At 30.9% G+C, this 13,260-nt stretch overlaps 2 protein-coding genes across 8 annotated transcripts in view; both read right to left on the reverse strand.

Moving 5' to 3' along the window:
- LOC113403147 (uncharacterized) overlaps nt 1–13,260 on the reverse strand; it is a 361,159-nt gene that overhangs the window by 272,177 nt on the left and 75,722 nt on the right. The gene's annotated exons all lie outside the window — the stretch shown is intronic.
- LOC113403114 (A disintegrin and metalloproteinase with thrombospondin motifs like) overlaps nt 1–13,260 on the reverse strand; it is a 133,613-nt gene that overhangs the window by 72,098 nt on the left and 48,255 nt on the right. For all 6 annotated transcript variants that reach the window (XM_026643556.2, XM_026643555.2, XM_026643558.2 and 3 more), the window contains one exon: nt 2,747–2,843. In XM_026643556.2, coding sequence (XP_026499341.2) covers nt 2,747–2,836 — 90 coding nt within the window. In that variant the 5' untranslated portion in view covers nt 2,837–2,843. The remainder of the gene's footprint in view (nt 1–2,746; nt 2,844–13,260) is intronic.

Consider the following 13,260-nt stretch of genomic DNA (forward strand, 5'->3'; position numbering starts at 1 on the left):
CTATAAGACAAAACATTACAAATTAGTGTTGCATATCGATAGTCCACTATCGATAGACTATCGATAGACTATCGATAGTTAATATACTATCGATAGTATCGATACTATCGATAGCTTCCCATGAGCAATACTATTGGTACTATCGATAGTTTTGCAAAAACCATTACTTTTAACCTAAACTATCGATAGCCAGTAATTTCCGATAGTATTACTTTTTCAAGATAAGTAATTTAGTAAGCCAACTATAGTGTATATTTAAATAAATAAAATTCAAATTTACCACAATATTTGTTTTTAGAATTAAGACATTTTGTGCGGAATAAGGAATAATGAAATATATAAATGTGAAAAATGTTGTCAATATTTTTTGTGTTTGATTTATGAATAAACATTATAAATACTCATAACATTAAACTTTTAGGAGGACGGTGGCATTACAATGAAACTTTTTTGTAGTAATCTTGAGTGTAGCGATTAGAATACATTACGAATACATAACTCACATTAAAAAACTAATACTATAAAAAAATCGCTGGCTATCGATAGTCTAAAACTATCGATACTATCGACAGTACTATCGATATCCTGAATAGTTTTCGAGGTCAACTATCGATAGTTCTGCAACGCTGCTACAAATACATACGTTGACACGTTACGTTTTGACTGACACACACACATAAAGCTTTCACATTTCAGTTCAGCATATTATTCCTAGAACATCTACTACTACTTTTCATAAATCCCTTTTTACTGGCTTTTACGACGATCAAGGGGTAAATACTACATGTATTATATTTTATATTTAGAATTATGACGCCACTATCCAAATTTAATCAATACTTAACGTCTTTCCCGCTAGTAATATGTGCAGGCCGTACAAATCACCGCCATAGGCTATGAGCTCACGTAACTAATTTCCACTAGACAATTTCGTGTGATTTCCATAATGAGAAACACTTTACACATAATCTAAACCAAATATATGTGATGAAATTCGAAGTAACACACTAATATATACTTATAATAAACGAATTAAGTCCGCATTTTTTGGAAGAAAATAGCATTTGTCTATGCAAGAAAATCGTCCTAAATGCACGCAAAACATTTTGATTTATAACTCTAATTATATGTGTTTGAAATAATTATTAAATCTTATTTTAGCATATTAGTATGGGTTATACCCATATCATAGCCGAGATGGCTCTGTGGTAAAACCACACGAAACTAAGCCGGATATTGCAGGTTGGCAATAACTACATTTTTCTGTCCTTAATTTATATCTCCTCTCGTATTAGACGGAATAAAACATCATCACAAAACTCCCACATTTGTATCCAATTATACGGAAACGGAACAGCATGGTGGAATAATACCCAAAACTTTCGACTCGAAAGGGGTTTCTGCCTGCCCAACAGCAGATTCCTACTTATTTTATAATACCCATTATATATTGTTACATATATGTTACATATATTTTCAAGTACATTTATATTTATCATTCACACAACATTCTTGTACTAGTATTTAGTCTGTATTTCTTGTACAGATACAAAATTACTTCATTCAGAACTACCCTACCTACTAGCATATCAGTAGCATTAGGTCTAGATAGAAAGTTCGAGGATATGTCCAAAATATCTTACAAAAGTTTTGTAAAAAATATGACATAATAAACTCAATATTTTAATAAATAATAGACCTTGATTTTTGATGTTAATGAACCCATACTTTTCTAACATTATCTGTCATTAGATAAGTTACACACTGTGACCAATTATTTATTATCTGTATTTCATAACAGATTATATCGAAATTCAAATAGAACGTATAATTGCTACACAAAAAAAATATAAAATTTAAAGGTTGTATTAATTTCTTCGGTCCTCTTTTACATAAATTTCGGTAGTTTTGTTTTGTGACCTGCCGATCGAACGAAGACAGGTTATGACGTCATAATATGTTACAAAATTACTCCCAAACCGTTGGACTCAACCGGTTCATTATGAAATTGGGCGTGGTGGATACCAGGTGGTCTTTACTTGCTCCGAATTTAATTATTGATACCGCATCAGTTATAATTTTTATTTAAACATATTTAATAAAAGTATTTATTAAAGTTTAATTTTTCGTATATATTTTTTATTTTATTTGAACTAAAGTAGAAAGGATTGCTGAATTTTTAGATTGATTGACCGAAAGGAGTTTTTAGTTTTTTTTTTTATTATTGCGGCATAGTTATATAGTATATAATATATATACTTTAAAAAATGTAAGAAATAGTTTTTTATAAATATTAACGTTAATATATGTTTATCAATTAATATAACTACATACAAATTTGACTATCAAAAAATGCAAAATTTTATTGATGCACGCGACCAAGCGTTTCTTATCATATATAATATATCTTATCATATATAACAAGACGACGTGTTTTTAAATATTAGATTTTGACAGGTGTCAAAATGTTCGCGCTTAAAAACAAACAAATCATCTCAATAATGGTGATTGTATTGAACACTGTTTAATGTCGACAAGAATGCAATTGTCATGTAACACTTTCTATTCTCCAATTAAGTAGAAAAAAATAATCTCTATGGATTGCGATATATATTTTAACTAATCTGATAATAAAAAAAAAAAACTAAAAATAATATTTAAAAGAATAATTAAATTTTTAGTCCTTTAAGTATCGTTGTAAGATTAAAATAGTTCAATAATATAAATTAAATATTATTTAACTTACCTTAGTATTGAGCGAATGAGTTGAGAAGAATGAACATATAAGAACTATTGCGGACAGCCAGTGGGCCGACACTTGGCGTGTCGCCTCCATAGTGAAACTGAAAGAAAAAAAAAGTTATGAGTACGGTCCTACGGCGATATTTGTAATGTTGTAGTTCTGACATAATATAACAGATTCAGCCCATCCCAACTGCTATGTGCTGTGAGAGTAACTAAGGTGTAATCAACCAGAAAAATTAACGCGCTGACTCCAAACAAATCATACGAAAGAAAACGAATAATTTCTTATCTTTAAACAATGTCTAAATTTAGTAATGGCCTGATTTCATTTAAAATAACGACAATTTTAAGCGGTTACTATTTGAGATTATCAATGTGACTCGAGCGAAAATTTTAATCTTGACTGTTTGTTTGTCTGTTCTCTGTTATATACACATAACATGAAAAATAATTATAATTTAAAGCGTCAATGTTTTACGTGCATAGCGATTTAAAAAGTCGCAGAATCTATCTTGACCCCTTGGGCTATTATCGTCCCCACTCCTAACACAAGTGATAAACTTAAAAGAGAGGGGTAAATAGGAATATTAAGTCCTTAAATAATTAGGGGCATTGCAACTCTTCTTTAAAAAAAAACTATATTAATATTATAAATGCGAAATTAACTCTGTCTGTCTGTTGCTCTGACACAACTGAACTGAATTTGATGAAATTTGGTATGAAGGAAGCTTGAACCTGACGACCGAACCCTAAAACGAGACCGAAGTCGCGGGGCACAAATAGTTATATATAAAATATTAAAAAAAAACTTGATAGTAGGACTTTGTTCAAGCCCTTTAATTTTATTTTACATTTAGTAGAGAAACAAACAATACAAGATAAAACAACGTTGTACAAACAATATAACAAACAAGTTGAATGGGAACATAAAGGTCTGTGTTCTTAACACAGACCTATAAAATTTTCACAAGAAAATAATTCATAGAAACACAAGATGTGTCATTAAAAAAGTAGTAAATTAAAAATTCGCAACAGATGAACGACGTATATGTCGGCGGAAAATCGCGTATTTAAGAAAAACACGTGCCCTGAAATTATTGTTTTAATTATTTTTAATAATTGAAAACTGTTTGATTATTAAATTAATAATATTTAGTGAATTTTGATATGTTAAATTAGTTTGAAATATTTTACCGTCCATAAATAGGTGTTATATTGAGTGAATAGTGCCCTCATTTTTGGTATAAAAGGCCGAACACCCGCCGGCATAGCATCCCCACCGACTACGTTCTGAGCCGAGGTGCGATCTCATAGGAGACACCCTCAGGACGAACGTCACTTTCGAGCCCAAAAGGGTTCACCTTAAGGCAGAGTCTTAGCACTCGCCCCAACGTTCGGTGACGCTGTAAAGGCCAGTAGGGCCAACAGCACTACTCAATCCAGATACAAAAAAAAAAAAAACGGTATAGGAAGGTTTGTTCGAGCCGTCGAAGCGATCGGACCTCCTAAGCTTGGAATAAATCAAAGAAGAATATTTCCGGCTTTTAATTTCATACCTTCGATGATCGATAGAAATCCAAATCCTGACATTCGTGACATCAGCAATGCTGACGTCATGTCTTTAAAAACAAGCTGTGACATGCCACTCCGTCATAAACATTAATAAAATAATAATGAAGGCAAAATACACGTTTAATAACAACAAACATTAAATAAATTATTATATATCATAATGTATTGTTGTGTTCCGATTTGAGAGATGAGTTAGTCAGTTTAATCATTGGCATAAGGACCATAACATCTTAGTCACCAAGGTTGGTGCATTGGCGGTGTAAGACCAATACATGTAATACTATTTGACAGTAGAATATCTGCGATCAAATGCAAAATTCCCAACACAAAGTTAAGTCAGTTTCTGTCATCAGATAACGGATTCTGTAATTTTTACACAACCATTTTGCAAAATTTCGTATTTATGTTCTCGGCAGTAAATAATTGGTTTTATAATTTTAATACGCGTTCACTCAATTATATACTTAAATGTACTCCGTCTTTGCAAACAAATTTTGTTTTATTACTTTAAATAAACCATAATTTAAGGTGACCATACATCCCGACATAAGTAGAACCGTCCCGATTTTCTGCAATATGTCCCTTTGTCTTCGAGAAAAGTCTGGCAAATTGTTTAATTTTCGATAAATTCATTACTTATTTTTTTAAAAATGGGCACTAATATTATAAATCATAAAACATAAAATATTAGGTTTTTATAATGAACAGGTCATGTCCCATTTAGAATCAATAAAGTTATGGTCACCATATCCATAATCAAAGTATATTGGTTAAGATGTATTGAACGCTTTGGATTAAGCATTAACAAAACGTAAAGATGGAATCAAGCACGCGATCCTCGCCAACGGCGATCGGAGCGACTGGTTAAGTTGAAATATTAATTTAATATTCGTTAACTGAACCCATTTGTTAATACGAATTAGTATAGGGTTGCCAGTGCATTTTATTTATTACAATCACAAATCGCAATAAATTATTTAAATTCATAATCTTTTGGATTCAAATAATTGCAGTAGTTAAATTTTCTTTCAATTAATATGATAATTTAGCCACTAATCCGAACTACTGAACAGGCATATTAGGTTATTTACAATTTATAAATGTAAGTGTAAAAAAATTAGTGTGATTACAATGTAACGATTTGGACTTAATGTACTTAATGGGTAAAAATATGTTAATAAATATTACGAAGTGAAATATTTCTATGTGATAAATCACATAAATCTATCATAAAACAGCATACATGAAGTAAAATCAGCAAAAGAATTTAATTATACACCATACTAAAACACATTACATTAAATGTCAATTTATCTAATTAGTCATGGCAACTCTGAAACAAAAGTTGCAAAAAAACTAAAGCATAGATTAATAACGCCCGATACGATCATAAACAAACAAAATATCGAGAGGTCGATGAACGTTCCACACAAAAGGACACTGTCTTTTCTCAGAAGTCGGGCTCAAATATTAATAAAAGTTTTAGTTAATACTTGTTTACGTACAGTTGGCGATAAAAAATATGTACAAAATAAATATAACTCAAAAATAAATACCTATACTTTTTATAATTATTGATGTATTGCATAGAATTCGTTAATATCATACTTAAACGTGGTTTTAAATATAATAATTATGTTAGTTGTTAGTTAATATTGTGATAAAATCGAAATCCTGTATTCAATATTTAACTATGGTCAAATTAAAGGCCATTCGCTTATCCACCTTTCTATGTCATAAAATATATTAATATATAACCGATTCGGATAAGAAAATACCCTGACTTGAGAAGAACTGGGTAGTTTTTTTTTTGTAATTATAAAACTATATATAGGAAAGAAAAAGGGTACTCTCTTCCATGAGCTGTGTATATGCTATGTTAGCTAAATTATATAGGTAATACAACGTATTGAATACACACCAAAGTTAAGCAAGTATATTTAATATTTATTTTTATAAGTCTGTAAACATTTAAACATTTAAAATGTGCAAGCTATAATTGGTATCTATTGTCAGTTAAATTGACATTTTTTACAGTCGATCAAAATCTAAACAATATTGTTAGATTTTTACATTTCAATTTATATTTTTTTGTCACAATGACTGAAATACTGGCCGAACAATAATGACAACTCCTCTAATTGGATATCTTATTTAAACACAAGAGTATTAGTGTTATCTGTGTAAATAGTATTTATTTACAAACGTCATCCTGACGTTTATTTATCTGTGGATTGCTTAATATATTTACAATAATGACATCTGTAGATTTCTATTGAAATAAATGATCATAATAATAACTTTGTTATTTTTTTCTCACACATATATGGTTACAGAATATGTTATGTAAGCCATGCATAATAACTAATTAAAATCACCTCAAAGACTAATGTTAAATGGTGTTAAAGCACAAATACTTGAATGTACTTGTATTAGATCTGAAGAAGGTTTACTACAAAAACCAAAACCCTTGGTTAAAGTTGCAATCATAGTCTCAAAAGCATATACAGGAAACTGGACATTGGACGTCTGTTGATTTTTATCATGAAACATATTTATCACAATAAGTCATTGACCTCGACGTCTGAATAATATAATACATATACAATTTGCATCGAATATTTTTATGTATATCGATCCCGAGTCCTTATTCGAAACAATGACATGTTATTTCATAGAAATCTAGCGACCCATGTAAATGACGCCATGATTCAAAACGACGAACAATATACATACAATATAATAATAAATACACCAGTACACAGAATATTTACATATTTATTATTTGTTTTATTTTATAAATATTATAGTCCTGAAGATAAATATCCAATTCACAAAAATCTCCTATTCTCATTCCATGCGTGACTCTCTTTTTATTTTTTAATAATCATTTTGCGCGGGAAACCATCTTGTATTATTTTTTAAAGCCATACGAATGACTTTCTGAAATCGATTACAGTTTTATGAAATCGGAAACAATAACAAAATATGTGTTTATTAAATATATAATTATAATATAAATGTAACTACATAAATAAGTATTTCTAAGAATAAGTAATTTTTTTATAATTATATTCACTCTTCAGCGAACGCGGAAGACTGAAAACAAAGAACGAATGTTTAAATATAAATTATTATCATCATATATTTGCAACGATAAGTGGAACCGACAGCTAATGAACCCTTCAAGGTTCGGAAGTCAGGTTACAAAGGTCATTTTGCATTCGGTCATCAAACCTGCTGCCCAGAGACCATATTTTTTTTTCAATTGAAAGTGTTCGAAATATATGTGAATCTTTTTTTTCTATTCTATACATTAAATACATTCTTAATTTTGAAACATATTCAAAACTCACTGCAGCACACGATCGTGAAATATTATGGTTTATTATAACATTTAAGATGCACGCATCAAAAATCTCACGAGTGAGATACAAAGTGAGTTCTATAATATCAAGACAAATAGCACTGTTGTTCCTGTTTCACCCCCACCCCGGTAGGTAATATCAATATCCATGGTTAAGTATCATATATACTGTCAAATAGCAATACTTACTATCGTTGCGTTCTGGTTTGATAAAGTCTTAATTCCCAAGATTGGTATCAAGATTTATTTTAAAGGTTAAGATTAGGTATTGACGTATTAACTAATATAATGTAATTTCTTACAGTGCCTATATCTATCGCTGGTAGTTCCACTTACCATAAGGCCCCTTTACCAGTCTACATGACTTTTATAAAAATATATATTCATAATAACAAAAATATATATCACCAACTGTAATGACAAACTAACGTACATTTAACACGGGATATTCCACTGAATGACCGACATTCATCACTTTTTACCGTAACCACGTCGTTTTGTGTCACTTAAATTAATTTACATGCACAACACATTCGTTACGCTTTAAAGACGAATTCGTACAAATTATTTATTAACACGAAAGTATTTGTGTGACAAAGTTTTCCTGGCGCGAAATTTAAGAATATTAATTTGGGAAAAATAAATTCTTTCTGATTTTATAATAAGTTATTAATCAATTATTGGTTCATTGAACTCGTTGTCCTGGTAACCATGAATCACAATTTTGACACCTTGAAAGATTTATAGGCACTGGATTTACACTAATTATTGATATGTCCACAAAATAATACGCGTTTCTTAAGCTTTCGGTAGGTTGATCAAATTTGAGGTAATTTGCGTCCTATGTACGATGTATGAGCTGAGATAGCCCAGTGGTTAGAACGAGTGCATCTTAACCGATGATTGCGGGTTCAAACTCAGGCAAGCACCACTGAATTTCCATGTGCTTTATTTGTGTTTATAATTCATCTCGTGCTCGGCGGTGAAGGAAAACATCGTGAGGAAACCTGCACGTGTCTAATTTCAACGAAATTCTGCCACATGTGTATCCACCAACACGCATTAGAGCAGCGTTGTGGAATATGCTCCAAACCTTCTCCTCAAAGGGAAAGGAAGCCTTAGCCCAGCAATGGGAAATTTACATGCTGTTAATGTATGTTAATGTAATGTACGATTTATAGTATTGGAAAAAAAATGTCTATAATCAATATTTTTGCTTTCTCATTCAGATAACTCATATTTAGAGCTCATAAGTTAAAGCGTCTATTACATATTTCTTTATTGTCTCGCTAAAGAATGCTCCGAAAACTATCTATCTAAAGATATCCACCAGATAGTTTTCGGACCATTCTTTAGCGAGACTGGCCAGTACAGGACACATTGTAGTACACGAATGTGTACGCAAACACAGTCATAATAATTCTCTGTACTTTGTCACACTTTCAATCCGATGGGCCGGCGAATCCAATACAACAGAAAAGATTTAAAGTGTAGGATCAACGGCTTTCTGATGCACGGAACTGTAAACATTACCAGCGTTCCTGGCGTTAGGAAATTACTGTGAATTTCCAGACGGAAAAACCAAACCCCCTTTTTTAACCCGACCTTGAGTTTGAACCTAGGACCTTGACATCTGCGACTTTACAAACTAGCCACTAAACCACGAGGCAGTCATTTAAAAATGTCTAACTATTCTTTATATATACAGGATTAAAATTAATAATTTATATTTTAAATTAAATGCTATGACATAACTTTGTACAGCCATTATTAGAATAATTACAGTGAACACATCCGCGATGCTTCACGTTATGCGTAATCAATAAATAACACTAAATGTAATGTATTGTGTAAATTAAAACTTACATAACCGGGTCCTTATCCTGGTAGTTGGACATACTTTATATACGATTTAAGAAGATAAATTGCGCATTACTTTAGGCCGTTCATACACTGAGTAAAAATGATATTTAACCTTTTTGCGTTACAAACTTTACGTATAGGATCGTTGCCTTCAAATGTCATATCCTATAAAATAATACTATCACAAAAAAAGTTAATTGTCAAATCTACTATAAATAAAAAAGAGTAACAACTGAGTTTCTTGCCGGTTCGTCTCAATTGAATCTAGATTCTGGACCAGTCGTTGCTTTACATTAAAATTAGCGTTGTAAACAGACGTTTTAAAAGTTTTTGAGCCTACTCCAATAAAATATATTTGGATTTTTGTATAATATTTTGAAATCTAATAAAAATAATCTAATATAAACTTTATACATCATTCAATTCAGTCAATTCTATTGCCGTTATTAAAAATTAAAATGATTTAATAGTTTTAAATAATTCGTACGTGGCGAATTGAATACATTTCGAATCTGCGTAAATCAAACTGTGTAGAAAGCCTTATTTAATTTATGACCCGTCCTCTCTCTGAATTTCGTCTGCGGTATCCAAGTTATTTCCTTATTCATTGGTCAGTGGATAATTTACCATCAGTTCAGCAGTAATTTGAATAAACAAATGGAATTTTCCGTTGCAGATTCAAATTAGCTTCAAAATAAAAAATAAAATAAAAATTATACACGTTTTTTATAGTCACCATTTGTTCATATTCTATTTATAATAAATACTCGTCTAAGACTACAAAATGATTCCTTGATCTTTTTGTTCAATATTTAAAAAAAAGTTTTTAACAAAATGTTAAGAACAATCTATAAATTTAAGATATATTCATTGAAATAAATATCTGATTTAAATCTAGAATGAATGTGATTCTATATTATAAAACTAAAAAACATAAATTGTGATATGAATACATCCTTGAAGAATTACAAATGTCAAAACGGTTCAAAGTATTATTGTTTGACATTTCTTAGACATTTTTAAACCTACAATTTTTACTTAAAATATATTACATTTTTGTTAATTTTCTTTCGCGTAGCAACGGACTAACTTGATTTTAAGTCAGCAAATGGCAAATATATTGTTGTTTTATAAGCGTATCAGGTATATAATTATGTCTTTAATAATACGATCTGTAAGCTAACAGAATGGATTTTATTAATGGGGTGAAATTTAATTAAATCAGAATTGGATATAAGGAAATGGATAATTGATTACTTTCAAATATTAACTGATAAAGGAAAAAAAGTCATTTCAAAAATTCCGTTGAATTGAATATTTCATTATCTTACCGAAAATTTATACGATATGAAATATATAAGAAAATATATGGTTATAAACCAATTAAAAATAAAATTCAAATCATCCAAGAAACTCCTACGATACGAGGAGAGTAATAAGATTTTTTCTACTATGTATTCAAATACATAAAAAAAAAAAAAACTTTAATAAAAAGCACATAATGTTTAAACAAAATACCGCTTCATTAATTTACGTTTAAAAAATCACCGACAAATTAAAAATGGTAAAATCTCCCCAATTATTAAATACACCTTGAGAAATACAATATATAAGTACGCTGACATATCACACGGATACAAAACTACTGGCTGACGCGTCCAGAAAGGGTCGAGTCGAGAGGAAGCGTCAACATAAATAATAGTCTTCATACAATAATTAACCGATTCACCTTGACTTGGGAATTAAGATGTTCCACTGATTTATAGCCGTCATTTACTATACGTGGAATTGTTTTAAATTGTTACGTGTATGCGTGTTCTTATATTTGTACACATCAATCTTATCTGTGATTATGTTTGTTTAATTTTTGGATTTTAAATTGCAATGTTATAACGCTGTTTACAAATTAGGTTTTTTTTTTCATATTCTTTATATACAGCCTTAGGATGGTCAACTCAATGTATAGCCTGTAGTGACTCATGAAATATGTTTATTTTTTTTTTAATGTGATTTATTTATTGACACGCCTTGGGCGTAAGACTGACTCGCATGTCATGACGCCAAACGGTACGGAGTTCTCTTATACCGACATAACTTTTTCCGCTGGCGCTCTCTGTACCCTTGTGTCCGTGACACTTCGTCGATATATTTAAATTTTATTCTTTTGTCTAGGAATTTAAATTCACATATAAAAACTAGGTATAGATATATCACATTTCTTTAAATAAAATTTATTTTATAAGTCCCTGCTTGGCGCAGATGAAATTTATTAATAAAGAAAAATATATGATATTAATATAATTTAAGCCCCGCTATAGCACTCAGAAACAACGTGACTTTCTACCAGTAAAAACATTTTTAGAGTTATATCATTATATTAGTATAAAAATGGAAGATGAAGCTCTAAATAAACAAAAAAAAAAATCAAAAGATTGTTATTTTTTTATTAATCTAAAATTATACAAAATTGTTTCTTCCTTATTAATAATAAATTCAAACGGTACTGCGCAAGTCTGACTAGTTACGATATAGTTAAATTATGGAAGTTAATTCAATATCCGAACGGAAGCTGACCTGTCTACCGTTCCCTCTCATTCACAACTTTCTTTTGCACTGAACACATAGTCAGCTCGAGCTAGTACCTCAGACATTGTCACATTTACGCGCTAACGAATAGACCTTTCGTATTAGTGCAACCATTTACATTTAGGGTTGAAGAGGTAATGAGATCTCATATCACATCAAGTCTTCACCCAAAAAAATGGCATAGGTGTGCAGACGAGCACGATGAAGAAAATTGACGACCACGACGCTCCTTGGGCTTGCTTGCAGAATGGCGCTAATGGTATAGATCTGTTCACTCAATGCGTATTCTTACATTTGTCATCTCACGCACTCTAAGACATCTTATAAATACGAGTGTTGCTCATAATGTACGACGATAATTTAGCACGGAGGGGCGCGCCTTTTTGAGAGAATAGATCATCGGTGTATTCATTGGGATTTATAAAGATTAATAGAATAATTTGCAAGTGTTCTGTGTTCTGTTACTGATTCTGTTTGTGAGAGATACATTTTATACACATAGATACCTTCACTCATCACTCCATTATCTTACAAGTTCATAAAAAAATCTATAGATATACTATAGCATTTATTTAAAAACATCGAAACCGTATTTGGACAAATTTTCGAATAAATTAGTTTAGCAACAATATCTAGCTATGGATTTCATTGATTGCAACAGACAAAAGTGGGTATATTACAAAAATATACTGCGAGCGGCGAGCAGCGTGCGAACGACGGTTGTGTAAGACGACTACGAAATGTCTGACATTAGTTGAATAGTTCATATCTATTGAGTTCCGATGGCACAGATAATAATATACGAGTATATAGATGGAGATGACACTTGAGATAGTTCAACATTTTTATTTTTTTGAAATCTGAGGCACTTTATGTGTGGCCGGAGTTTTAATTCCCCTTAGTATGGAAAGTGTGTTCCTATTTTAGAGTAGAGTTTTGTCCATCTGGGCCCTACCTAGTTGAATATCACTGAAACTACCGCGCAAAGATGAATATGCTATGGGATTGCGTTCCGGTTTGAATGGTGAGGGAATGATGAACCAGTGGAATTACAGGCATACTCTAATCTCTTAAATTTGGTCGCATTGGCGGCGTAAGATGTATTGTATATATATTCACAGTACCAA

The sequence above is a fragment of the Vanessa tameamea genome, chromosome 25 (genome assembly GCF_037043105.1).
Source record: "Vanessa tameamea isolate UH-Manoa-2023 chromosome 25, ilVanTame1 primary haplotype, whole genome shotgun sequence".
Taxonomy (NCBI): Eukaryota; Metazoa; Arthropoda; class Insecta; order Lepidoptera; family Nymphalidae; genus Vanessa; species Vanessa tameamea.